We start from the raw sequence: 27,918 nt of genomic DNA, 5'->3' as shown, positions 1-27,918 counted from the left end.
GGTGCTGTGGTGGTTCTTCTTTTAAAGATTTATAAGAGTCGTTTACTCATTCAGCAAATATTTATTTACGAGGGATGGAACAGTGGATCCTCATTCTTTGTGAATTTGTCTCTGCCATTCCACTTGTTTGTTTAAATTCATTTGTCCCCGAATCAATTCTGTGGGGCCCTTTTGGTCCTTTGCAGAGGCGCGTGCGGAGTTGGAGCCACCTGCAGTGCCTGTCTCTGTTGAGGTCGAAGACGCCACTCTGCCTTCTTGCTCCATTTCTCGCAAACAAATATTCTTTCCCCGGCCCATTTAGTGCTGTGGTTTTCACATTTGTGCGCTTTTGGTTGGTGATTTTGTTGTTAAAAGGCCCCAAGCATAGTACTGAGATGGTGTCTGTGCTCCTAAGTGCAGTCAGAGGAAGTGCATGGGTGAGATCAGCTTCACCCCGACCCAAGTGACAGCCCTGTTGGCCGTGACTTTAACACCTTCCTGCTGGATTGAACCACTGGCAGTGCATGCATGACCGTCCCATTGGGCTGCTTGTACCAGTGGAAGTACAAATGGATCGAATCACTTTTATCCGTCTTTACTAATAAAATTAATAGAAAGCCGCCTGGTGGGACAGGCATGCATGTGCCACTGGTGGTTCAAGCTGCCTGGAAACAAGACATAAGAATTACAGCCCCATTGTGAACTTGGTAAAGTTAATGAATTAACAGTATGTATTAAATAAAGTGTCCTTAAGCAGAAATGTGCATGCGCCAAGGCTGTGAATCCACTGGCTTTTCCTACCCCATTCTCCTCCTAGGACAGTAGGTCAGTATTTGCAGTGCCTTTGTGGAACATAACTACTGCGCATGGCGAGAATGAACTGTGTTGCCTCCTCAGTGCTGTTCTGGGGCACGAGGGTGACGCTTTGGGGAGGACACGTCTGTCCTCCTGGGTCTTACACTGTGGCTCACACATAGCATGCCTGCTGCTCACACGTCCATAAGGAAAATGACGTTATCAACAGCAAAAGCATAGAAGCCCCTCACCTCCATCCCTTCCCTGTTCTTTCTCCGTCTTAAAGGTTTGGTGCATTTTCAGGAAGATGGTGCTCCGAAGTGCTTGCCCTCCTTCTCTTCCTGTCCTCCCGTCTCTCACTGATTTCAGTGTGTTGTCTCACGGGCTCGGCTTCATTACCCCATCACTTATTAAGGTATTTTCCTGAAGGTGCGAAAACAAACCAGAACAGTTTCTCTATACTACTCTCCCACACAAAGTCTCTAGTGCCGTCTGTTCGAATAGTACGTTACGCCCACGGGTGGTTAGTTCCACCTGGGCCTCTTGTCTGCTAGCTGTGCTGCCTCTTACCTCCCTCTTCTGTCTTCCTCTTTCCAGCATTTGGTTTTTGCCTGTGGTGATGGTTCAGCTGGATTTTCAACTTGACCATCTTCAGAGCTGCCTGGATTAGTAAAGCACACTTCTGAGCACGCCCCGGGTGGGTTGTGGTAGTGTGGCCAGGATGGCCGAGTCTGGTCCCTGCCCCTTCCTCTCTGTCTCTTCCCCTGTTTTCTCCTTCCTGGTGCCATGAGTGAGCAGCTTTCTTCTGCCATGCCCTTCTGCAATGATGTTTCTGCCTTAGAGCCAGCCTCCCATGGACTGAAACCTCTGAAAGTATGAGCCAAAACAAACCTCCCTCCTTTCGGGAATTGTGTCCTAGCAGTGGAAAGCTGAGGAACATACCTGTCCCCAGCCAGTCATTGGGAGGTGGTGCTCTGCCAGAGTATTCGATCTCTTGGTCACAGTGGGATTCACTTTGAATGGTTTTTGTTTTTGTTAGTGATTCTCAAGTACTTTGTCTTATTTTCTTTATTTTAAAAAGAATCTCTGGAATAGTAGTATCCAGCAGATGCTCAACAAACACTTGTTGGTTGAAGTAGCCTGATATGCTTGCCACATCAAAACAGAAAAATGGTGGTGGTGGAGGAGGTAGTGGTGATGAAGCCAGAGAAAAAAGATGTTCCTGGTAAGGCTGTGCCCTCTGTCTGCTCTGTTGGCTGGCTGGGAGCTGCCTGAGTCCCCGTGCAAGTGCTCAGCGCCCTGACACCACTGCTCTTGTGAGCTGTAGCCGTCTGTCCAGAGGACTTGTGAACAGTATTGTATGTGCAGGACTTAGGAGCCTGTGAGTATTTTTGTAGGCAGCTCATTTGCATACTGCCCCAGCTCAGGCAGAAAGGCAGAAAGAAAAATAAAAAGCCTTTCACCTGGGATGCCTATTTGTTACACACTAACCACTGCGTCTACCCTTGAAGATGAAAAGAAAGGAATCCCTGAATTGAAATTTTCGTTTCGAAATGGTTTCTTGCTCTGTTGTTGAGGCTGGCCTAGAACTCCTGAGCTCGAGTGATGCTCCTCTTTGGTCTCCAGAGCAGCTGGGGCTACGGATGTACAGCCCCTGAGCTGAATCTGTAACAGGAGGTTTTGTGGTTCCGACTGGCACATTCGAATCACATCGGATGCCACTGTTCCTGCTCTGTCAGGCTGTGTGTGTGGGTCGAGAGGGCGGCCGTTCAAGTTCAAGTGAATTAAATCCTGTCGCTGAGTCACCGGCCAGTACTGTGGAAAAGAGAAGCAGAGCACGCTGGCGCCCATGAGCTGATGCCTTCTCTTGCTTCTCGAAACCTCTCTGCCCATGCAGTAGACACTGACCGCCCGCTGCTCCCTGGCTTGTGCCTGGGACAGGCCAGGGCGGGGCCAGCCGGGCCTGCCAGCCAGCCGCTCATGGCTGGGCTATGCTGGGTGTGCTCTGTGGGCAGCCACATCCCTCGGTAGAAGCCCACTGGCCTGCCCTGCCCGGCCCTGCCCTGCCGCTGTCTGAGGTGCTGCGTCCCTCCCTCCCTCCCTCCCTCACCTGCGCTGTCCACCTGTGAGGTCAAGGCTCCCCTCGCCCCTGCCCAGGTCAGCCAGTGGTTTGCTGCTGGACACTTAGCCCGGGCCTGCTGGAGGTGACCAGCGCTGTGGCCTGTGTGTTCTGGGACATGGAGGAGGGGCGGCTGTGCTCAGTGTCACTGGCCCTGGGAGCGTCCTCATGGGGAGCCCGGGAGGGAAACAGCGACAGAAAGGTACCTGGAGCCTTAAGCTGCCGGCCTCGGCACTGAGAGTTCTCACCTCGAATTTTCGGTTTAACTCAGATCTTCAAAAAAAAAATTGATGTAATTTTAGAATCACATGCCATTGTAAGAAGTAATTCAGAGAGATTTCTATTGCCTTTATTTGGAGAAACTGGAGCATTCTGTCACAGCTGCAATATTACCAGTGATGTAAGACATCGATGATGCTCGGATTTCCCCATTTTTACTTGTATGAGCACTTGGGCAGGTTTTGATCAAGGTGGTTACATTGCCAGTTTGAGAATGAGACCTTTAATACCACACATGTAACATGCCTCAGAACGACTCTTGTTTCTCTGCACTAATGTCAAAACGGCCTTAGAAAAATCGCGTGTACTTTTTCTCCTCGACGATTTCCCTTTTCCATGTCACCGTCTGCTGTCTGTAGATCGGCTTTTAAGCTTCCGGACATCACCTGTTGCCAGAAGTGGAGTGTGCACCTGGTGTCCGTTGATGCACTGGTCTTTCTGGACAGCAGTGTGATCCCATCTAAGTGCACCTGACAGGGCCTCAGTTAACAAGGGCACGGGGCCAGCTGGTGATCCCGGGAGCGACACCTTCCATCCTGTCCTTTACACTGTCTGGCTCAGGTACTCATCCACACCATGTGGTGTTTCAGGGCAGCCCCAAGATATCCTCAGCCATAGTCGTCTACATTTATTGCTTGTCTATTGAAAAAACATGATAATGGGGATAAGACTCATTTTTATATCCTTTTCTCTGAGTCCACTATTGCTTTCTTCCCCTTGCAGTGCTAGGACGGGCCTTGTGCACGCTAGACAAGTGTTTACCACTGAGCTGTTGCTTTTCAAAGCTTATTTCCTGCCCTGGCTTCCTGAGATTTCTTCCAAGGGTTTTACTTCAATCAGGGAAATACTGATTCGTGCTTCCTGAGGAATATTATCCCAAAGGCTGGTCCTGTAATCCTCATGACAGGTTTTAATCCCCATGGCATATGTTAATAACTCAGTTCTTCTCACGGTGCCAGGGATCTTCAGGAGATGTGTGGCTGCCCTGGCATGGGGGAGATGGTCATCATTTTGCATGAAGAGCAATCACGCTGTTGGCATCAGAAGTTCTGATAGGGGGCCGGGGATTTAGCTCAGTGGTTCCGCCGCCTGCCTCGCAAGCACAAGGTCCTGAGTTCGATCCCCGGTACCAAAATAAATTAAATAAATAAAAGAGGTTCTGATAAAGCACATGTAAACTGCATATTATTTTTAGGTTTGATTAAATACCTTGATGGCTTATGCTTGCCCTGGAAAAGGTTTATTCATTGCCTTGAGTGGTTAAATAATTTAGAAATCACTTGAAATATGAAAGGAGAGAAGAATTGGGGAAGTGCATGCGAAGTAAGGATGGGGTATTTAACAGTTAGAAATGCATATGTCTGCTTTTTTAGTGTATGTGCCCTACTTCATTATTAGATTTACCCCCTTTCTACTTATTTGAAAAGCACATTATCCAGAGAGAGAAATCAATATTTACAGTGCATTAGTGCCAGAGAGAATTTCAGCTCTTGTGAGGAGACTTTATTGCTGTTTTATTCACTCTTCAAAGCGGCACAAACATCAAACAGCCTGTGTGACTGTCGCAGGCCCCGTGACACCGCGCCCGGCCCTGTGTGCTTCCTCCAGCAGCTTAATTATTGAAGAGCCTCATCTTTGAATTTTCTTTTCAATATTTCAGAGGTTGTACTTTGAACATCTCCATATTAAATAAATCAGAAGATTACGAGTTTTATTATCATATTTTTAAATGGATTAATTTTCCAAAAATTGGGGCTGATGAATTTCAATAACATAATGACCAAATTGCTTCCAACAGGAAGCTTGCATTATTTCTAATTACTGTCACGAATGTAGATTTCATCAGATTATCAGTAACACTGAAATAGGCCGTGGGCCTGGAATCATTTAGTAAATCATAAGTGAGGAGACGTATTTATATTTTATTCCTTTAGGACCAAGGCAAAAATGTGATTTTTGTTTGTTTCCGGTGGTGGAGGTGCCTGAGCCTGGAGCCTCCTCCATTTAGAGAAGTGCTCCAGCCCTGAGCTACACCCCTGCCCTTTTCATTTTGAGACCATCTTGTGACCCTCCTGCCTCTGTCTCCCGAGCTGCTGAGACTACAGCTGTGGGACACCATGGCCAGCAACCAAAATTTTCAGGGTTTATGCTGATCATGCTTTGCTTAAAGTCACATTCTGCTTTCCGGATACCTGTAGTTGTTTGTGGCTGCCTCTCCATCATTTCCTGCAACTCTTGTTTATTTTCGTGCTCCAGTGTTAATTCTGATTCTTCCACCTAATAGCAGCACTCGATGCTGTCTTGAGGTGCTTTTTTGTTTTCCATAATATTTGCATACATCGGTATTCTCTTAGGATGGTCTCTGGGAGGCCGCTCTTGGCGAGGGCTCTATGAATATAGCCCACGTTTTTGGCATCAGGGCATCCTCTAAACTGAGCAGGGTTAGCCTGTGATTTTATAAATGAGAGACCAAGACCAGGAGGGTAAGCAGATGAGCCAAGATCAGAAATTCAGGCCCTCGTTGCTCAGCGTGTGGCCCGTGGGTCGTTTGGAGTCACTGAGACCATTTCGGGAGCGTGTGGGGCCAGCTGTGGTCGGGTTTAATGGAAATCTGTTCTCGGGCTAGGGAGCAGCTCAGGGGCAGAGCACGTGTCCAGCATTCAGTAGGCCCTGGCTCACTCCTCAGCAGCACAGGGGAACTGAATCCACCTGTGTCCCATGGTGCTGAGGCTGCTCCACCTGCCTGGGAGGCCCAGGCCCTGTGGGCTTCGTGTGCCCTTAGCCTCCTTCAGGACAGCAGAGGCAGCTGCAGTCTTCACCGTGAGTGTTAAAAACCTGCTGCTCCCCGCCCTTGCGGAGGCAGCAGGAACAGCTCCTTGGACCGAGCTCTGAGAACAGGGGGGTTTGACAATCTGTGTGACAAAATGGAAAGTAGACACGAACACTCCTACTACATGTGGAGGATCAGTGGTTGACCTGAAACACATGAATGTGCGTTTTAGTTGCATGCTGACATACCTGCTTTTTCATGGAACACTTTATCTGAAAGACAGAGAAGCTGTGGTTGTTCAGACGAGCCTGCTTGGGAGAGGATTCTAGAGAATGAGTGGCAGGAGATGGCCAAACAAGGCAAACTGCCGGCGGTGCTGGTTGCCAGTGTGTTCAGTCTTTCAAGTGGAAAGTAGGTTTTGAACGGTCCATCCCAGGGTGAGAATGACAACTTCCAGATATGGAATACTTTTCGGATGAGATTGGTAGAGGTGCTATCATGTGCGATTTTTTCTTTTTTTTGATAACGGAGAAATGTAGCAACATTTGGAAGACTGGCACCAGTCAATAACTAATATTTTCTAAGTGACTGTTACAGAGTTTTTCTTGGGTAGAAGATCCATTCAGTGTGTAAAGACAGATGAGTAGATTTAAACATAACAAAGAAAAGTTCATATTTGTATTACAGCTGACCTTTGAGGAGCTGCCATTTGTCAAGTTTTTTTTTATTAAAGAAGAATATTCACAATTATCTCAAAATGCTTCTTCTACTACATATTTGTAAAGTTTATTTTTCTTCATATACTTGATAACATTGCAGCAAATTGAGAAAGCAGAGATGAGATGTCTTCTGTTAAGCAAAATGTAGAACAGTGGCTTTCGCCCTGTTAAATATGCTTTTTAAAAATATAAAAGTAGTGTTTATAAACTTGTGTTGTTTTTGTTGATTTGTGATGGGTATATTATTGTTGTTTTAAAATATAAATACTTTAGATGCTCTCAGTTTCCTTGTGGAGTGGGAAATATCCCCAGCTGTAACCCACACAGATGAGAAGCTCTTGGAGCCCCTCAATTTTTAGGGTATTTTACGATCCTGGTCTCAGCCTGTTCTTTGGGGGATAGTTTATTACCTTATTTATCAAACAGGCTTTTTGTTTCCATTCTCCTATTTTACCCCTTCTGAATCTTGGATGCATCTTTTTACAATTGATGGGTGTAGCTAAGGTACCCTTTCTTCCCCGAGACAAGGGCACTATGAGTAAATCAGGATTTGATTTCTACGCATACGTAATTCGGCTTTGAAAACAACATTCCCCCCTCCTCTGGAGCTGACCCTAACATTTGTGTCCATAGATAGCGAGGCGCGCTTGTGTGTGTGTGTGTGTGTGTGTTTGTGTGTGTGGACCCAGCACCGGGTTAGCAGCCGGGCCTCACCTGGGAAGTTGTTCTATAACCCTGCCTGCTCCTGTGCAGCCTCCTGTCTTCCCATCATGCCTAATGCAGGCTCGTTAATTAAAAAAAATTCAGATCATCCCAAGTTTAGGTTCTAATACAGCGCAACTAAACGTGTGTGTGTGTGAATGAAATGCTTTATAATTTTCATATAATCATAAAACCAAAAATGAATTGCACTTTGCATCCACTCACCAGCCTCTCTACCCTCTCCTCCCCTTCCCAGCCTGTGGCACCAGCTCTTCTATTTCCCCCTTACCCGTCGAGCTTCTTCCCGTGAGTGAGGCCTCACGCTCACTGTCTCTTGGTGCCTGGCTGCTCCCACCTAACACGGTGTGGGATCCTTTCATTCGTCCAGGCCGATCATGCCTGTGTGCTTGATGGCCCTGTACTTGCAGCCCTTGGAGCTGTAAGCAAACCCGGACCTCCACATCCCTGCTGTCACTGCTAGCCTTTGTCTAGTGACTGTACAGTGCTCACGTCCTTCATCCTGTTCCGTTATCCTCTGGCCAGCCTGGTCATCAGCTCTAGCACACCTTGAGTTTTACAGTGGACACAAGTGTAAAAGTGGCCCTGAAGTTGCACAGGAGTGCTCAGTCCCCACGGCAGTGCGTGGAAAAGACCAAGGAGGTTTGTATTTGCATTAATTTTTTAATTGATGTCGCTGAAATGAAGCTGTGGTTTAATGGTGAAGCCCTTATGGGAAGAGCTCCATAAGTGAACGTCCCTGGGCCACTTCCCATGCAGTCCATGCTCTGTGCCCGCTGCACCCGCGCCCGTGGCCTCCCTGGCTCCAGTTCCTCTCATTCCCACATCCCCACGTTATTCCGGGAGACAGACAGGGATCAAGTGCGTGTTGTCCCTCTGGGACTAACACTCCTTCTAGCAGAGGGCCGGTTCTGCCTGCATGCCTGTTCCTCTGAGCCGAACCCCGAATATGCAGTGCCTTCGCCTGAGGACATTTACAAGCCCAAGTGGAGTAAGTGCTTTTAGGGTTGCCAAGCAAACTCTGTGAAATTGTACAATCCCTGACTTTATTTGGGGGCTGGAATATACTTTGTAGCTATTTCCATATAGCTAGCATGTTGTGCTTTGGTTCTTGTGTCTCTGCTTTTGTTTTTCATCCTTTTTTCCTTTGTGTGGTGCTGGTGATGGAATGCAGGGCTTTACACATGCTAGGCGAGTGCTCTGCCACTGAGCGACACTCCGGGCCTTTTGTTTGTTAATTTTAAAATTTTGAGACGAGGTCTTGCTGAGTTGCCCATGCTGGTCTGGAACTGGGGGTCTGCCTGCCTCAGCCTCTCAAGTGGCTGGGACTGCGGGTGTCCGCCATTCTGCCTGGCTGTACCATTTTTTAGGCCTTCTCAAGTGAGATAATAGTGCTTCTTTTAGACTTAATCACAAGGGGAGGAGGGGAAGGAGGAGGGTGGGTTGGAGGTTGGTGTACAGAGTTGCTTAACAGCTGAATAATTAACAGCTCCATAATTGGAAAGTAACAGAACTGGGATCTAAGTCACAGTATACTAATTGTCCCCAGTATTTTAGTCCCCCCACCCCCCAATTTGGTTACTTTTCTGCTTATGTTTTTCATTTGATGATTCTGGGACTAGAAAACTTCCCTTATAATAAGAGGACTGTAATACTAGCGTGGATAGATTTTTAGACAAGTATTATTGTGAACTTCTTCTGAGAGTGACCGTATAGTTCTCATTGGTGTGCTTATTTAATTTTTTGGGCACAAATTCTAATCAGTGATGACTGCCACAGGTATTAACACAGACTTAAAAACCGGAAATTATCCCCTATAATTTTCATGTGTATGTGTCTCCCAGAAAATTAAGATAACTACCAGCACTATTACATTGGATGCTGGGCATTGCTTGCCTCGTAATGTTGCTCTGGCTGCATTGTTGTTTGTCCTTTTTGTGGTAGCGGGGATTGAACTTGGGACCTTGGCTTGCGAGGCAGGAGCAGCACCACTGAGCTAAATCCCCGGCCCTGGGGCTGCATTGTTGTTATTGAATCCCAGTGATGTACAAGGAAATATTCAATGCAGGGTTGCTGTGATTCCTATGCATCTGCTTTTTCTGACCATTTTCTGAGTCTGGAGACATTTGGGTAGACAGGGGTTTCAGTGTGACCTTCAGATATAGCCTCTAGCATCTTTTAGGTTCTTTGGTCACAGGGGTGACTGATGTTTCTCACAGAATGAATGCCTTTACTGGTTCATAATTGCATTTTTTTGGCGGGGTTTTAAAAGTAGATATTCAACTTCTATTTTAGTTTTGGAAAACAGTGTACTGTGTCTTACGTTCGCCATGCTTTTGAGTGATTTCGTTTGCTGAGTGGGACTTGAGGTTCTGATTCTACCCGGTGCAGACACCGCATTTGTATTCTTCTCTCTGCTTCTCCTAGTTTGTATCTTCTCTGCTGAAGTAGTGATCCTATCCGCCATGATGTGCTCAGCGCTGCTAATTCAAATGTTCGCCTGAATATGTTACTGATTTTGTCACAGGACTTGCAAGCAACTTGTTTTTCTATGTGAATAAAGTTGCTAAAATACTCCTTCATGTGATTGCGTATGTATGTATATGGACAAAACTGTGTGCTAGCATACTGATTTCAAAATTATCTTACAGATATGAAATATGCTTGTGTTTTACACTTTCTGATAAAACTTTATTGACCGAAAAAGCATTTAATTCAGAAAATGCTTAAATAGCATAGCCAACCATTATCTAGATTCTGTATTTTTAATTCAGTAGACACACAACTAAAAGTTGAACGAAATTTGTTTAGTTGCTTAGATTTGTTACTGATTTTTTATAATATAAACTTTACGCGGGAATACTGGGATATTAAGAACAATCATGGTGGTTGCTATGCCTCTGTATTGAGTGAATTGTGTGCTCTAAGTGCTGTTAACTCATGTAGTGCTCACAGTACTTTTATAAAAGAGAATTTGTTTTGTTGTGATTCTAGTAGGGACCAAGGGCACAGGACAGCAGGGCTACCTCCCTAGTGCCACACCATTAATAAGAGGAGTGCCTCCAATACAGCACAGCCCCTCAGAGCCAGACCCCACCCCACACCCTTGACTGTATGATTTAAAGGAACCAAGGGGGCTGGGCGTGGTGGCGCATGCCTGTGATCCCAGCATTCAGGAGGCTGAGGCAGGAAGATCACCAAGAGTTCGAGGCCAGCCTGGGCTACATAGCGAGACCCTGTCTCAAAAAACAAAATAAAGCAGCAACAGTAGAAGAACCAGGGGAATGTGTATGCAGCATACTGAGCCATGGTCCCTTGTCAAATAGTGTTATTTAATCTTGGGACCTTATTTCCTCTGCCCAACGTGTACTTTTCCAGCGCAAGCGTTTAAGTTTGAAACACTGTTTTGTGTTTGCAGACATGCCTCTCCACGTCCGACGAAGCAGTGACCCAGCGTTAATCGGCCTCCCAGCGTCTGTCAGTGACAGTGACTTCTCTGAAGAGCCGTCCAGGAAAAACCCCACCCGCTGGTCCACCACGGCTGGCTTCCTCAAGCAGAATGCAGCCGGGAGCCCCCAGTCCTGCGAGCGGAAGGTAACCCTCGGGCCCCACACTGCAGGCCTGGGTAGGTGCGGAGGTCCGGCCCAGTCAGAGCAGCATTTACCCCCAGCACCTGCACTGTGCCCTTTTCGGCAGCGTGGGCTTCCTCGTCTCAGCTCAGGCCAGCTCCTGTGCCACACCTTGCCTGGTCGGTGCCCTGTGTGGCACACACGTGTGTGTCTGTGCTGTAAGGTGTAATGCATCTTGTGGTTAAGAAGGGATGCTTTCAACATGAAATGTGCTCTTCTCCTATCTGCCAGTCAACCCGTGTCTCTTCATAGGCAACTTCTTGCTTTGCTTTTTGTGTGTCCTTACAAGGATGTTTTACACAGGTACTGGGTGTGGTAAAGAAAACTTTGCTTCAAATTTTCAAAAACCGTCACAGTGAAAGACACATTGCCACTGTGAATCCCACCCAGAATATTCCCTTCTGGTGTGAACACACTGTACCATCATCCTTGCCACTTTCTGAAGCAGTTATGAAGTCGACTTCTGTGGTTGTCTTTAGTTACACTGTCCTGGCTGCCTGGATGCTCTAATTCATGAAGACATTCACCTTTGATGGTCATCTTAACTGTGAAAAAGAGCCAGAAATCCCACGGAGCCAGGTCTGGTGGATACAGTGGATGCAGATACACTGTCATGTGTGTATGAACCTTCACTGTATTTTTGATCACACCCCATAAAGACACAAAAGAGCACTTCCAGGACTGCTCCAGGCAGTGGCAGGATGATGGCATAACTGTGTTTGAAGTGAGGCGTGGAGTCTTAGAGGGGATTAGTGGCAGCGTGACTTTTAGCATGACACAGGTTTTAAATTTAAACAGTCACTGTCTGTTTAGATCACACCATGTGTAAGTGTGCTGGGCATGAGATAGAACAAAAATGTACAGCAGTGTAGGCGTTAAGGATGGAAGTGGACTCCACGGTGTTTTACTCTGGCTGCGTAGTTGATCATTGATCCCCTCAAAATGGAAGTGTGCTGTCTCTCTCAAAGGAGTTGGCGTTCTCCACCCAACTTATTTAGTCCAAATAAGTGAACCTCATGTAGCCCATTAAAAACAACTCATTTGTTTTTTTGCTTTGTTTTCTGAGACAGAGTCTCGCTATGTAGTTCATGCTAGTGTCAAGCTCACTGATTCTCCTGCCTCAGCCTCCCAAGTAGTAGAATTCAGGCATGCCCCACGACACCTGGCTTTTGCTGTTGCTTTTAAATTTTGTTTTTGTTTTTTTGATTTTTCAGAGCAGGGTCTTGCTATGTAGTGCAGGCTGGTCTTGACCTCACTATGTAGCCCAGGTTGGCCTTGAACTCACAGCAGTCCTCCTGTCTCAGCCTCCCAAGTGCTGGGATTACAGGCATGCACCACCATTCCTGGCTTTAAAAACTATTTTGTTAATGCTCTTGTGTCATCTGTTCCTACAGAGCCCCTACTATCCTACCCCATCATAGCTCTAGCTTTTTACCCAGTGAACTTTAAGCTGTGTTTGTCATTTTCACTGCTGAATCTGTTGAACAGATGCTCAGTAAATCTACACTAAATAAGGTGATGGATATGTTTCAGCATAGCCAGTAATTTAGCCCAGTATGTAAAGAGAAATGTGGAAATAATACTAAGCACATTAATACTACAATGGGTGTATGTTGAGATTTGCCTGATTTATCCATTTCATCTGTGCGAAAATGCCTATAAACTATTTCTTTTACTTTTGTTTTGCATTTCAACAAACTCTGGTTTGTATTAGTTCAAGGCGCCTCCTTCCCCTAAATGAATGGAACACAGAATACTTAAGTTTAAACTGGGGAGAATCTGCTGGCATAAATGGAATGTCCTTCTAAGCTTCTGATTTTTTGTTTTGAATTAGGGATTGAAGTGTTGGTAGCCTCGGTCTCTGGAAATACTTTGTGATCACAGATTCTGTAGGAACCCCATGGGCCTTTTCTCCCATGAAGAGCAGCGTGAAATTCTAGAGGACTTTACCATGCAGTGGACCACTCAGAGGAGATCCATGTCTGACTAGTGCTCGGGACCTTTACTTTTTGTTCAGATGAAACCAGTTTTGGGTATTCCCAAAGTATAAACAGGTCAAGCTTGCAATTTTACAACATTAGCTTTTAATAGGTTTTCACGGAGTTGAAGGATGCCAAGTCAGAAGCCATTAAGGTAGTCAGGGTTAATTTTTAAGTCTTGCAGCATCTTGGGTGTGCAAATCACTTTAATTTTGCAGCAATCAGACCCATTTTAACCTAAATGGCTTCATACTTATAATTTGTTTCCCACAAAATCACTGGAAGGACTTGCAGAGCCCTCAGAGTGAAAGAGCTTTGGGCACTGTGCACACCTGGCCTGCCTGGGCTGCGCTGCCGAGGCCCGTCCTTGAATCTTGTCCCAGGCTCTGGTTGGGGTCCTCAGCGTGGCCTCCTGGTGTCCAGAGACCTGGTGTTGGCTCCCTGCCTCTGCAGCAGAGGGAGGAGTGAGGGGAGGGCGGGTGCTCACCGCCAGTTTCCAGCACCCGCCTCGGTGGTTTGGCTCTACATTACCTGTGCCTGCTGCTGGGAAACATCTGAGAAATGAGAGAACAAAGTGAAATCATCCTGGACTCCCAAACCCAGAAACAGCTAATACTCGAATGTTAGCCTGACTCCAGTGCTGTGTATGTGTATTTGCTGTGTCCGTATTTGCATCCTGATTATTTTTTACATTTTTCCTATCAGAGGGATTTACCCATTTGTGAACTTAATTAGAAAATACTTCTGTGGAATGTAAAATATTTTGTTGTAGGGTTGACTCTCATTGATTTATCATTCTCCCATTGTTAGACATTTATACTACTTCTGTTCATTCACATTATAAATATCAATGCGAGACATCCTTGAATATAAGAAATTGCTACATGTTCAACAAGATTTCTCCCTGTTTGAAGTGGTGTTTCGTGTAGACAAACTGTTCACACTTTCCTGCAGGAAAGGATAAAGGGCAATATGTAAAGAATTAGTCTTGAGTTTCTTTTTGCTTACATTTTCGAATACTAATTTACTAATATTATTTACATTTTATGCTGTTCATATTTTAGTCTGAGGTTGTGTGTATATATATACATATTGAGTTTTGTACATACATACACACATAATTCAGTTCTATCTTGTTTTTAGTTATAAAGGGTTTTCCCATCTTTTCAATATTCAGAAAGGAGGTTGGAGGAAAACATACTTGCTGGGTAGGCACAAACCGTTAAATATATTTATTTCTGTTGAGCTCAGGAAAGCTCACCTATCCTGGTCCATTTGAGATGTTACAAATTCTTACTAGTTCATAGTGGTTTAAGTTTTCTGTGTGAAAAGATTGACATAAACATTCATAGTCTGGCGATGCACTGGCCCTTCATGGCTGAGGTGAAGAGGTCTCGAATGGCTATCTGCGTAGTGGGTTATGTTCTTCCAGACTGAATGAACAAAGCAGGTAGTTTTAGAGCACTGCTACCACTCAGTTAAAATCTGTGACTGCCGAGCAGGACCGTTCACGCCAGTGTTTGAACACTGCGGTGTCCAGCTCTGGCCCGTGGTTCCTCAGCACAGGTGAGCGGTGACAACACCTCCTCCACCTTGAGGTCAGGGCGCTAAGCCAGCCTGGGGACTGGGAGGTCAAGGGCTCCAGGGGCTTCTGGTTTCCTCAGATGTCTCCTGCTTTCTCTGGAGCCACACATGGAGGGGAGGGAAGGGTCTTGCTATTTTCAGAGCTCTTTGGGCGTTCCCTCGTTCCTGTTTGCAGCATCTTGTGGCTGGCTGCCTTTTCAGCTGCTTTAGAGAACGTTTGGCTCACTCTTTGTGTGAAAGGTGTCTTGCTAGAAGCTGTATTTTCATTTGAAATTTCACAGGTAGGTAACATTTCGTCTGGGGAAAAGTGTTTTAGTCACTTTGAATGCTTCAGTCATTTTGGTGCTGCTTTGGTCATCTTCATTCAGTGGGTGTCGCTGGGACTGAACAGGCCACGGCCCATGGAAAGTCTTTGGTTCCCCCCTTTACAGAATGTGCAATGGGGTACTTAGCAAAGTAGGCCCACGGCGACGCTCCAGGGTGATCACCGTGTACTGTTGTCATTATGTGGCCATCCTGAGCCTTGGTTCTTTCAGCCTGGATACTGGCTGGTGGTGCTTGGCTAAGTTGCAGACCCTCTCCACTTCAGAAAAATTAAACATAGGTAGATTTAGCGTAATCATCGTGTGTGTTGACAAGTTTCCAAGAGAAATTCTTACCTGATTAGGGAAAGGGGAAGAAAGTGATAACGGAAACGTGTTGTATTGGCATCATTAGCTTTTTCATTTTCTCTTTTAAGAAAAATTTCTTACAGAAAGACGTTGGAATGTTTCTCACCCCCGGGTTTATTATTTGTGCTTGATTTAGTTGCGTGGCATGTTTGGTATCTTTCCAGTACCCTGATACAGGCACCCTCTTGGAAAAGATGCTTTTTAATTATGTCTCTGTCATCTCAATTTCCTCTCTATTACAAATGTGTGCTTTGTTTTGTTTTTATTTTTTTATTTGTACATGTTTGCAGCACATCATGAGTACATTCCTTGTGAGGAGTTGTCACATGTGTGACATAAAACATCTTAATGCTCTTTTTCCTCCCTTTCCCCTCCTTCTTCCTCCTCCCTTCATCTCTTGGGTCCCTCCCCTTTTGAAAAACTCTAGTTTTTTTTGTTTGTTTGGTTTGTTTCGCAGTGCTGGAGACTGAAGACAGGTTTGTGCACACTGGGCAAGCCTGCAGCACTATGCTGTACCTTCAGCCTTAGAAAACTCTTATGAACATTTCTTGCAATGTATTTTAAGGTTCCCCAGGTTTCTCCCCCTGATAGTACTTGTGCTACTACTTGTGCTTTTCATTTACCCAGTAATGAAAGGAATAAAGAAGCAGGTGAGTCACTTGAAGTCCCACAGAGGAGTGATACTGGCATTCTGGTGTGTGAACTTCAGGACTTACTGGAACATGCAGATGTTGCCGGCCCTTATTGCCGATGGGTAATCATCCAGCAGTGTGGTTTGATTTCCAGCAAATTTTCCTCATTTCTGGTGTTCTGACAAAGTTTTCTTATGGCTCATAAATATTGATAAGCTGGCATTACTGTTCTGTCCCGTACTGAGTTTTGTTTTTGGTGTGTTTATTAACTATAGTTTGTGGATTTTCTGTTGTTTGACATTTATATTTTGGCCAATCTTGTTTGCTCTTATAAGCAACCTTTAGAAATGTCCTTCAGAGAGTATCCTTATATATCAGTTTATATTCTCGACATCTCTGATTATTTTCTTAGACCAGATTCTTGGAGTTGATCTATTTGATCAAGGAGATGAATGTTTAAAAAACCATTGGTAGTTATTTGCTAGCTATTTGAATGTGTAAAATTACCTCTGGATTTTTTCCCCCCAGTACTAGGGATTGAATCCAGGTCCTTCCTACTTAGCTACATCCCCAGGCCAGTTTTGTTTTTTATTTTGAGATAGGGTCTCATGAAGTCCCTAAGTTGCCCAGGCTGGATTTGAACTTGCTATCCTCCTGCCTCAGCCTCCCAGAGGGCTGGGATTATAGGTGTGCACCACCACACACCTGTAGACCTTTAGTCACACTTGTAACAGATTCTGTTAACCAATCCAGGACTTAGTCATTTTCGTGAATGCTTTAGGCCTAGTTGAAATGAGAAAGTGTGCTTACTTGTTAAGAGAGCGCACATACAAGTATAATGTTTATTTTGTACTACATAGCTTTTTAAATTTTTGCCCAAGTTTAAAAAATCACAACAGAATAGAATCTGGAACATTTATTGTATTCAGTGTTAGGACATTTTACTTCTCTCTATGTAGGGCTTGCACAAATGTATCATTTTCAGATGAAAACTGAAATTAATTTATTGTGTTTTTAGAAAGTGTTTGTAGAACTCATTAAAATATTGGATAGTTTCTCTCAATGCAAAACTAGATCTGGAAATACAGCTTTTAGATAGAAGCTATGAGGCAGTGTTCCCTTCTGCTGCTCCTGTCTCTCGTCGTCGCCACCCCCAGCCAACCCTGACCTTAGTTCTGCGTGTACTGGAGTGGCAGGGTGGAGGTGCCCAATTTCCAGTGTGCCCTGTGGGTCACCCTCGCTGATCCACACAGGTCGCCCCTGGAAACACCTGCTCTGTGTTATTGTGAATGAGAAAATGTCTGCAGTTAACGCACACACAATAGATTAATAACGAACATTGGACCCTACTGCATGCTGCTTTTAAGTAGCTGCTTATTTACACGTTCGTTCGCTATGAAGTGGTGTTCTCTACACTTACCTAGCTGTCTGCTTCCTTACCTCTTTCAAAATTCTGTCTTCCTGGTCTCTGCTTTTAATTTATTCTTTCTAATATGTAAGGCCATTTTACTTGTAAACTAGGACCCCTTACTGTTTGGCTATTAAGAAAAAAAATCTGTGTCTTTTGGTTATTTGTGAGCTAAGCATAGCTGCCAACATCACAGTAATCGTCTGCACCCCTGAAGGCTGAGAGGAGACAGCTCCTTAAGGGCACAGGCTGTCTGCGACAGACCCATAGCTGTGTTTAATTTTCTGTGGCTTTTGCTTCAAGGGAGATCCAGCTGAGACCTCTATCCTGCACCACTCTGCGGCGACATTTGTGTGGATTGTTCAAGCTCTCTGAAACTGTGAACTTTGCCCTTCTGTTTTGCATATTAAAAGGCTTTAAATGGAAGCAGTGCATTGTGGACTTTGACTCAGCCATGGTTATAATCATTCCTGCAATAGGCTGACTTCCAGGGCCAAGCTCGCTTAGTCTGAGTTGTTAATAACCCAGTCTCATCTATTTCTGTGCCATTGAGGAATATAATCAGTCTTCGTGTGTCTAAATATTACAGTTTGTGTTTAAAGTTATAAACTCTGAAAGTGCTATTGAGAAAATTTTTATTTGAGCCTGGATGTGATATTTTTAGAGTTCACAAACCACCCCAGGAATTTAAATCTGAAATAAAGCAAGAATCTTTGTGTGCCTTTCAAAATTACATACAGTGCAGAGGGAAATAAATATGCTGCACCCCTTTTTCTTAGAAGAACCAGGAAATGAAGCATTGACTACATTCTGTTGGTCTAAAAGTCACATAGTCTTTATCCACTGAAATATTTTTGCCTCCTTTTGTCTTTTTTAATTGGTTTCTTTTCTTTTTAGTTTTTGATAACTAAAGCTTATGAACTTACCTGCTTTTTTTTTTTGGTACTGGGGATCGAACTCAGGACCTTGCGCTTATGCAGCAGGCGGTGAAACCACTGAGCTAAATCCCCTGCCCATGAACTTACCTGCTTTGAATCATGAGGTAAATGAAGCCCCTTGAGGTCCTGTCATGAACAGGGAGCACCAATCAGATGGGACTGCTGGAGCCTGGAGCAGGCCTGCGTCTATATTGCCTGTGTTTCCAGCACCACTGTGTCCTGAACTGTCCTTGCAGAAATGCTGTCCAGTCAGTTGTTTCTGCAACTTGGGAGTAGAAATGGTTTCTGGTTGTCTTAGTCAGCTTCATGTTGTTATAATGAAATACCAGAGGCAGCTAACTTACCAAAAGCTAAGATTTATTTGTGCTCACACTTCCAGAGGTCCCAGTTTAAGATCAGGTGCCCCATTGCTTTGTGTATCTGGTGAGGGCAGAGTATGTGGTGGAGCAGACTGTGTGCCTCATGAGCTAGGAAGAGGAGAGAGACAGAAATCTCCTGCAAGTCACACCCCAAGGACCTCAGGACCGTGAGACCTCACCTCCTAGAGGTCCACAGCCTCTCCCAACATCACTCTGAGCACCAAGCTTTGAGCAATACCAGGTTCTTTCAGGGGAAATGACTCATACTCAAAGCATATCATCATGTATTTTATGCCTAAACTGTACCCATGTTTGAGTCTTTGATCTTGTCATGAAATGATAACCACATGGTCTTGAGCACTTGCTGTTGGTGTTACATATTACATCTCCTTTAATCATCATCCGAAGTACAGGTACAGTACTGTTTGTTGACAGTCCCATTTTGTTGATGAGCATGCAGAGCCTTAGGTTAAATAATTCTACCTAACATTTAAGCCAGTTGTTAAGTGATACAATTGTGCTATGAACCCAGATTGTCCCCCTTTGAATTATGTGCTCTTGGGTGTATGTAGCTCAGTGGTAGAGTGCTTGCTTTGTATGTGTGAGGCCTTGGGTTCAATCCCAATAGCCAACTGAATAAATAAACTGCAGTTAATAAGTATTCCACTTCCCAGCATACTTACAGATGTTATACACATATGGCCAAATGTCCATTTAGTTGAATACATTAAAGTATAAAATATTTCACAATTACCTGTCATACCTTTTCATGTTTATCTCTCCTAAAACTTTCTGGCAAGCAACTTAAAAATATAAAAATAAAAATAACGGGTGTTTATTCATTGCTAAATTGACATAATTTAAAAAACCTCATACAGACTCTGTATTATCTCTTCACATTTTATTCTTAAGTAAAAAATGTGCTGGCTACGTTAACATCACTGCTAGCAATCTGATTATGTTAACAGATCTTTGTTTCTTTCCCTCCCCAGTTTTGTATTTTTCCATTTTCTCTAATGTTTGGGATCTGTATTATAACCTTTTTTTAAAATTGAGAATGACATACTCAACCTTCTTCTTGATAGCTTACATTGTTCAAAACAACTTAGTGACACACAAATAATGGTATCCTACTATAACTCAAGGACTAAAGTAAATATCCATGAGTTTGTACCATCAGTAGGTGGTTGAATAAAAAATAAACAGGGGCAAATGGACATATTTCTTTCAGAGGATGTCTAGGTAATGTATATAATGCTTCCTCTTCTAGAAAGTACAGCTGAATTCTCTTCTTAATTAAGATTGGCTATGTAGTGATTCATTTTCAAGAAAAAACAATAGAAGAAACAAACAATGGAAAGCAAGAAATACTGATTTTAGAGTGGTGAAGATGACTAAGGCCAGTATCACCAGTGATGAACCCCTGATAGGAGGTGACAAGATGGGATTCATTTCAGTGTGTTTGTTTTCTCATGAAAACCCCTTATTCCAGTGTAATCATGAGAAATCATCAGACAAGCCAGAATTGAGGGACATTCTGCAAAATACCTCATCGGTATTCTTCAAGAATGTCATTGTCTTGAGAAACAAGGAAAGGCTGAGAAACTGTTGCAGATCAGTGAAGGACCAGGAGACATTTTGATGACTAAATATAATTTGGGATCATAGGCACAAAACAAGGACATTAGTGAAAAAACTGGTGAAATAAACTCTGTAGTTAATATTATTATTGTACCAGTGTAAATTTCTTACTTTTGAGAAATTCACCAAGGTTACATGAGATGCTTACATTAGAGAATGGTAGACAAAGAGCATACAGGGGATTTCTGTACTATCTGTATGACTTTTTCTGTACATCTAAACTTTTTTCCAAAAATGAAAAACTGCTTTAAACCCCAGCCCTGCAAGGTAGTTTATATTCCCCATATTTTGCACTGAGAATCAAAGATGGCAGTGAGCACACAGGTGCAGTACTTAGGACCTGAAGAACCAGGCTTCAGCTAATGGTCCTATCTGCTACTATCCTATCTGGGAGCCTTCTAGCACACACTTCTGACCATTCTCAGAAATGAGTACAACGTTTCCCTCTTTGGAAACGAGTTATGTTAAACAGTTTTCACCTGGTCCTTTATTAGTTCCTGATTTTTGGTGGGTTCTGAATGTGAGTTATGCTCTCTGGTTTCATTCATCTATTCATTCATCCCCCACTCACTGGAGTGAGCGCTGGTGAGCCCGGGGCCTGGCACATGTTGGCGAAGCTGTCTCACTGGGCTGTGCCTCAGCCTGTGCTCATGGAGTTTAGTGGCCCTGCATTCTTAGGGGTACATCCTCCAACTTTTTTTTTTTTGGTAGCGGTGATCAAACTCAGGATCTTGCGCTTGTGAGGCAGGCCACTGAACTAAATCCCGGGCCCACATCCTCCCACTTTTAATTTTTCTCAAGTCCTCCTTGTTCTACAGCTATTTTGTTTGTGCTTTAATCAGATTAACTTTTCAGAAATGGCAAAATTTCAACAAGAATTCCTCAAAATTTTTCTAAAAGTCACATCTTATAAAGTTATAGTTTTAGTCATAATTTGAAGACAAATAATTTCCTTGAATATTAACATCCTGCTCAGAAAGTAGACTTTGCCTTCTGATGAGGCTGGAGAGAATATCTTAAATCTTTAGAAGTTTTTGTCCTATCTTTATGCTGTTGATCATGGAGAGATACAGTTCTCCAGAAAAGTCATTATACATAAGAAGCAATGTGTAGGATATGATTATGATAAGTGAGAATAAACATTTGCTACATTTTTACAAATCTCTCCACAGAGATTGTTTACCTGAGGAGTCAGTTTCTCAATTAAGGGGAAGACTGAAGCTAAAGAGGAAAGCTAAGGTACATTGTCCTAGAACTTTCACAGAAATTCCCAGTTGTTCTGCTAATGTATACGATGGTCATTAAAAACTGTTAATAACAGAGTACTAAGAGTTTACATTGACAAACTAGTTTATGTGATGCAAGTGTCTTCCTTTTGAAATTTTAGCAATTTCTTCATATGTATGTATGTCTTGATGCATCCCCTTGTTAAGTTCAGTGAATAGTATTTCGGTGCATGAATATAAAAGATTCATGATGCACCTAAGTATAAGAGTACATTGTGGAATTAGGCAGCTGCTGTTTCACTTTCTCTCCCTCATTCCCAAACGTCTCTTCCCTTCTCCTGGAGTTGTGCAAAGTACTTGTGATGCAAAATGCTGTTGTTAACTTGTAATTTTAGTTTTGAGATAAACATTTAAGATTGTATTTTGGAAAAAAAATGAAGTATGGATAGATATTTCTTACCTTCAGAGTCAGAAGTATGTGGCACTTTCTGAAATGTTTTAAAATTGTTTCACATTTCAAATTTGTTTTCAGAATCAAAACAGCATTAGTCAGATATTGGTCTTCGTGTTTATTGTAGTTTAAAAAAATGAGTCAAGAGCTTGGGATATTGCTCAATGATAAAGTGCTTGTCTCGCATGAACAAGGCCCTAGGTTCAGTCCCAAGCACCACAAAAAAGCAAACAAGAAAGCAAGGTAGGAGATGAGAGAGAAAATAAATGAGTCAGCCTTGTCAAAGTCTAATCAGACCCAGAATATATTTGTTGTATTTTATATCCTCTGTTCTTGACATTGTTCATCGCAGAACGCTTTCGGCTCTAGGAAAATTACATGGTTATGTTGAGTTTTTGTGAAGGACTGGGGAAGAAATAAAATGAAAGCTTGTGTTACCATGGTTTTTCTGTCGGTTTCATGTTAGGGTTCCTCTAAATCCAAGGGGAGATCTTTGTTTTGTAGTTTGGGAAAAGTGTGACTTTCTTCCTCCTTTCTCTCTCCTCATCTCCCTCCTCACCTTATGCATATTTTCACAGGAGAGAGATGGTGACCCTAGTCAAACTTGGAAAAAGCTCACTGTGGTTTAGCACATGTTAAGGTAGACATTTCTGATGATTCTTCAGGCTTTATGGCATTTCTTAGTGAACCAGCCATCTCTTATAATTTGTGATTGAACGTGATATAACTGCTTTGCCCTCCTTTACATCAGCAGCTGCTTTCCTCCGGGTGGCGTCAGCCCGTAGGAATGTCTGGATGTCAGAGATCGCCTCATTTAACCCCCTGAGCTATGGTTAGATCAACGGTGAGAGGTGGGACATCTCTTTTGCTTTGATTCTGTGGTCTGCTCCACACACAGATCTGGTGTCTGCAGACATGTCTGGGCCATTTTTATGTTCACTGGACCTGAGTCTCCAGGACAAATTTTGACCAACCTTTGTCCATATGGGGCCACTTTGTTTTCATGGCCCAATGCAGATCCGTCTTCCCGGGGTTCCGTTTCTTACCTGATACCAGAAAGTCATCAAGCTGCCGGCCGGCTGTGTAGAACTTTGCTTCTGGTTTTGTCAGTGTTGGTAACCCGAAGAGCTTACTGTGTATCAGGAAACTTACATGCACACATAATTGTAATTCTCAAATGTGTACTTCTGTATTAGAGTTCTACCACCTGCGCGTGCTGACGTGTGTCCACTCAGCATTCTTGACTATCACACTGTACTAAATGAAATTGTAAAAGTGTAGAAGGTATTGACTGTGGGTCATTACAACTGAGAGTGACAGTTTAGGATTTTCAGGCCAATGTGAAATTTAAGAAATAAGGATGTAGCTGGGCATAGTGGTGCACAACTGTAATCCCAACACTCTGGAGGTTGAGGCAGGAGGATCACCGTGAGATTGAGGACAGCCTGCACTACATAGTGAGTTCAAGGCCAGGCTGAACTCACAGAGACTCTGTCTCAACAGAAAAAACCCCAAAACTAAGGATGTTACCTTTAAAATTTCAGAGGGAAAAACAATCACATGTTCTGTGTACATGTTGGAGATTTTACTTTGTGCATTACCAATTTGCTTGAATAACCAATTTGGATAAATTATTTTCAATTTTTTTTTACTAGTTCCTGTTCAAAAGTTGAATTTAATTTAAAAAGAAGATAAAAGTAAGATTTATTACTCTTAAAATTTGAGGTAAGAGGGTGACATGATAAATGTTTGTGTTCAGAACTTCTGGGTTTTGACTCTTTCTGGTTTAAAATTTTAGAGTTGTGACGTCAGCATGGTCTCCTGTGGCAACTCTAGTGCACTTTAGCTGATTATGTATCTGTCTATCCCCACTGACCTTGGTTTGGTCATTTTGACAGAAATGTATGGAAGTAGGGGTTTGCTCTGTCTTGTCATCAGTTTGTTGGGAAAGGTTGTGAACGCTTATTATTGTGTTGTCTCCTCTGTGCCCACTCTTAATAATTTCTAGGAATACAGGGAAACATTATCAAAAAAGAAAGGAAGATGTACATATGTTCTGCGATGCGTATTGGGGTAGGGATTGCAGGTTACTTCACCTCAGATCAGCAGTGTTAAACAGTTGTAGGATTAGTGACCATGGATTTCAAGTAATGCCTTTTAATTTTATAATAGAGTATTTCCTTTTTATCCTGTGGAATGCATTCTAAGACTCCCTCTGTCTATCTGAAATTTTAGATAATAACAAATCTTATAATTTAGTACCTTTTCCCTCTTAACTGAATACTGATGCGATAACTTTTGTAGTTTTCTGTGCAGTGGGAAAATGAGCACCGATTTTTCATTCTTCATGACTTCCCAAGTTGAAGATTCATTCTTACCACTGATCTTAGCAAACATAGCCTTTTCGTCTGTCCTTATTAAGTCGAGAACTCGCACCTTTTCACCTAAAGGAAGCATTTTTGGGCTTTTCTTTGGGATATATGAATTGCCACCAACACGATTTTTGTACTTTGGGGCCATTATTAAGTAAAACAAGAATTTCTTGGACACAAGTGCTGCGATACCGTGTAATTCACACTGTGGCCAAGTGGCTAATGGGCTGGTGGTGGATACAGTGTGGATTACTGGACAGCAGGAAGGTTCATGTCCCGGTGAGGACAGACAGGATGAGAAGGCACCCGGCTTCATCACACACATCACAGTGGTGTGCAGTTTAAAGAAAGAAAGTTTTAACTCTGTAACTTTCCGTATCACATTTTTGGATTGTGTTCAGCTGCAGGTAACTAAAATCTCAGAAAGCTCAAGCACAGTTATGCAATGCTTCAAATAGCCATGCAACCAGGGTAAATGATGAAGAGTGATTGGCCATCCTTCTGGAGATCCAAAATGCGAAGCGCTCTGTAATCTGTTCCTTTCTGAGCACAGGCACGAGAGATGGCACAACTGAAAAGTCCTACACCCATGAAACTTGTTTCTGCACAGAATTACTAAAGTACCTGTTTGAGGTATATGAACAGCACAGTGAATTTCGTATTTGGACTGGGTCTCATCCCCAGGATATCTCATAATTATGTATATGCAGATATCCCCAAACCTGGGAAATTCTGAAATCTAAAATACTTTTTGTCCCAAGCATTTGGAGTAGGGGGACACTCAATCTGAACTGTGTTTAGAATAAAATCTTTTGTTTCCTTATTTTAAGAAAATGTCTTAATAGACATGTTGTAATTTATTCAAACCGAGGAACTATCAAACTCTTCTACAAGTTGTTTATTGAACCTGATTTTTATAAGGTAAATTTATTCCCCCCTCCATTTTCCCTTTCTCTCCCTCTCTGCTCTTTATTTTCCTCATTTATTTTTTCAGAGAATGACTTGGAGATCAAAAAATACATCAAAAAAAATTTTTTTAAGAAAAATGTCATCCTAACCCATAATTACTAATTTTACTTCAGACTCATAATTTCAGGTTAGGTATCTTGAAAATAGTTTTCTTTGTTCTTTTCTTGGAGAAATGATAAAGTAGAAAATTGAATTCTCTTTTACCACAATCACAGTGTTGAAAAATGTTGTAAATTTAATATCTCAGGATCACATGGGAATATTTGAAACCATATGATGCAAAGAGGGTTCAGAAGTGAAATTTATATGCACTGAGTGTTTTGGATTTCAAAATATGGTGTGATTCCTCATGGCTTTTAAAAAGGTGTTTGCTATTCTTGCACTGAAGCAAAGTGGGAACATAGTTGGGTTTCCTATGCTAATGTGGCAGTGTCCACTGCTTCTGTAATAATCATGAAATAGTTCTGTTTTTTGCAACACAGGGATGTGGACTTGCCAGAAATATGACCATCAGCTAAATAGCTGTTTTGAGGAGATAAAGCCCCGGAGTCTCAGCTTAGCCTGTTAGGAATAAGCCCAATCTCAAGGCATTGGGCAGCTTCTGTGCGATTTCTTTTTATTGAAATGTAATTGGCTTGCGATGAGATGAGGGGGAAAAAGCACACCTATTTACCTACCCTGGAGGAGATTTGCTTCCTAACCAGGATGCGGCTGCCAGGGAACAACAAATGAATATGCATTTCCCGGCCTGGGTGGCTTTTGACACCTGACATGTGGATGTGGCAGTGTGGTGGTACATTTAGATGATAAGGAAAATCCCTGATCGCAGCAAGAACATCTGTTTTTTTCTGGCAAGAGGAAGGGTTTCCCCCACCCTGCACAAAGCTGAGTGACTGCTGGGGCAGCTCTTAAGTGAAAGATTAACATTATAATTAAAAACAGAAAAGGGGAGCAATTCCTTACAGTATCTGCTGTTACATATTTTAGATGAAGTGCTGGCTGAACTGTAATAAATTATTTCTCATTATTAGCATAGTTCAAATATTGGTACTACTGGTGGATTTTTATAAATCTAAAAAAGATTTCTGTTTTAACTTTGATGTTTACCAATGTCCAGAATGAAGACATTAATTTGATCATTGAGTGAAATAGATTTAAAAACACATTCTCTAATTTATAAATACGGCTCTTGTTGCAAAACTATGAATGGCAGTGATTTTGATGGCTTGCTTTTCCTTTCTGAGTTATAAAATGTAGGATTGCAAATATATTTCATTTTAAAATTTTTGACTTTTAAAAAAATTATTATATTTTATGGGTATATGTTTATACTCCATGATATTTACATTTACGTTGCAGAATTGGCACATATGTGTAACATAGCTTTAATTATGAGTTTTTCGTAGCTGTAGTTGGAGTCACATGCGTATGATTGTATATTTTTTCCTTCTCTCTTTGCAGTTCCGAGGATGGAACCTAGGGGCTTGCATATGTTGGGCCAGTGCCGTGCCGCTGAGCTACATGGAAGCCCTTTTCATTTGACTCTTGGCAGCCGCTCACTGACCTGCCCAGGCTGGCCTCCAACCAGTGACCCTTCTGCTTCAGTCCTTTACATGGCTGGGATTACTAGCAAAACCAGCAAAGTTACTGTGTTTTGAAAATATTAACACTAAGGGCTGGGGATGTTGTTTGGCGGAAGAGTGCTTGCCTGACATGTGCAAGGCCCATGGTTCCTTCCCCCAAGAAATCACTAAAACAAAAATTTTAATCTAACATTGAGAACCCTGTATTCATTTAAATGGGAAATAGTGACTACCCAAGCATATGGTGTGATGTAGGAAATAAGATTTCCTGTTAGAATGTTTATTGTTCACAGTTTTCTTTTTTGTACTGGGGATCAAACTCAGGACCTTGCGCTTTCGAGGCAGGCGGTGGAATTACTGAGCTAAATCCCTGGCCTTTGTTCACAGTTTTTCAGTCCCATATTCTTTTTAAGGACATCAGGCAAGATTATGTGGAAAAACCTGGCTAAAATGTTCATGGTTACTTAGTAATACCTGCATGATTCTATCCACAAAGTAGATGTTGCATAGTGATTAAAATACATTTGCAGAAGCCAGGTATGCTGGCTCACACCTATAATCTCAGCACTTGGAAGGCTGAGGCAGGAGGATCATCACAAGTTTAAGGCCAGCCTGGGCTACATAGTGAGTTCAAGGCCAGCCTGAAATACATACCAAGACCCAGTCTCAAAAATACTCCCCATATATATTAATAAAATTCTTTTCTTAATAATGATTTACAATCACTATAATTTGCTGGATTTTCATTGCATACAAATTAATGTATGAATTCCTTATTGACTTCACCACAAATTAGCCAAATCATTTTATTATGAGGAGTTAATGCCAGTGTTATTTTCCTTATCCATTAGCTCCTCAAAGCAGATTGTATAAATATAAAATTACAGAATTTTCCAAGTACATTGCAAAAAGACAGGTCTTTTGATTATTAGCCTTAGTCTGTCATAATTATTCAGTGATTCCTGTCATATGAACTACATGTCATAATTGCCTTGAATGCAGACAAACACTATTTTTAGATGCAATTAGAAATACTCACATTTGCCACAGATAGTAGATTCTGTAGGTATGATATTACACTGAAATAGCTATATT

At 42.7% G+C, this 27,918-nt stretch overlaps 1 protein-coding gene across 23 annotated transcripts in view; it reads left to right on the top strand.

The window, feature by feature from the left end:
* The window catches only part of Pard3 (par-3 family cell polarity regulator), a 605,457-nt gene that overhangs the window by 258,912 nt on the left and 318,627 nt on the right, over positions 1–27,918 (top strand). For all 23 annotated transcript variants that reach the window (XR_015449461.1, XR_015449462.1, XM_087206780.1 and 20 more), the window contains one exon: positions 10,800–10,975. Coding sequence is in view for 21 of the 23 variants with exons in the window: in XM_087206780.1 (XP_087062906.1) it covers positions 10,800–10,975 (176 nt within the window). In the remaining 2 variants the exon portion in view is untranslated. The remainder of the gene's footprint in view (positions 1–10,799; positions 10,976–27,918) is intronic.

This window comes from Heterocephalus glaber, unplaced genomic scaffold (assembly GCF_053883595.1).
Source record: "Heterocephalus glaber isolate CG9 unplaced genomic scaffold, H.glaber_assembly_v1.0 deba00000738, whole genome shotgun sequence".
NCBI lineage: Eukaryota > Metazoa > Chordata > Mammalia > Rodentia > Bathyergidae > Heterocephalus > Heterocephalus glaber.
This window is presented reverse-complemented; position numbering and strand designations above follow the sequence as displayed.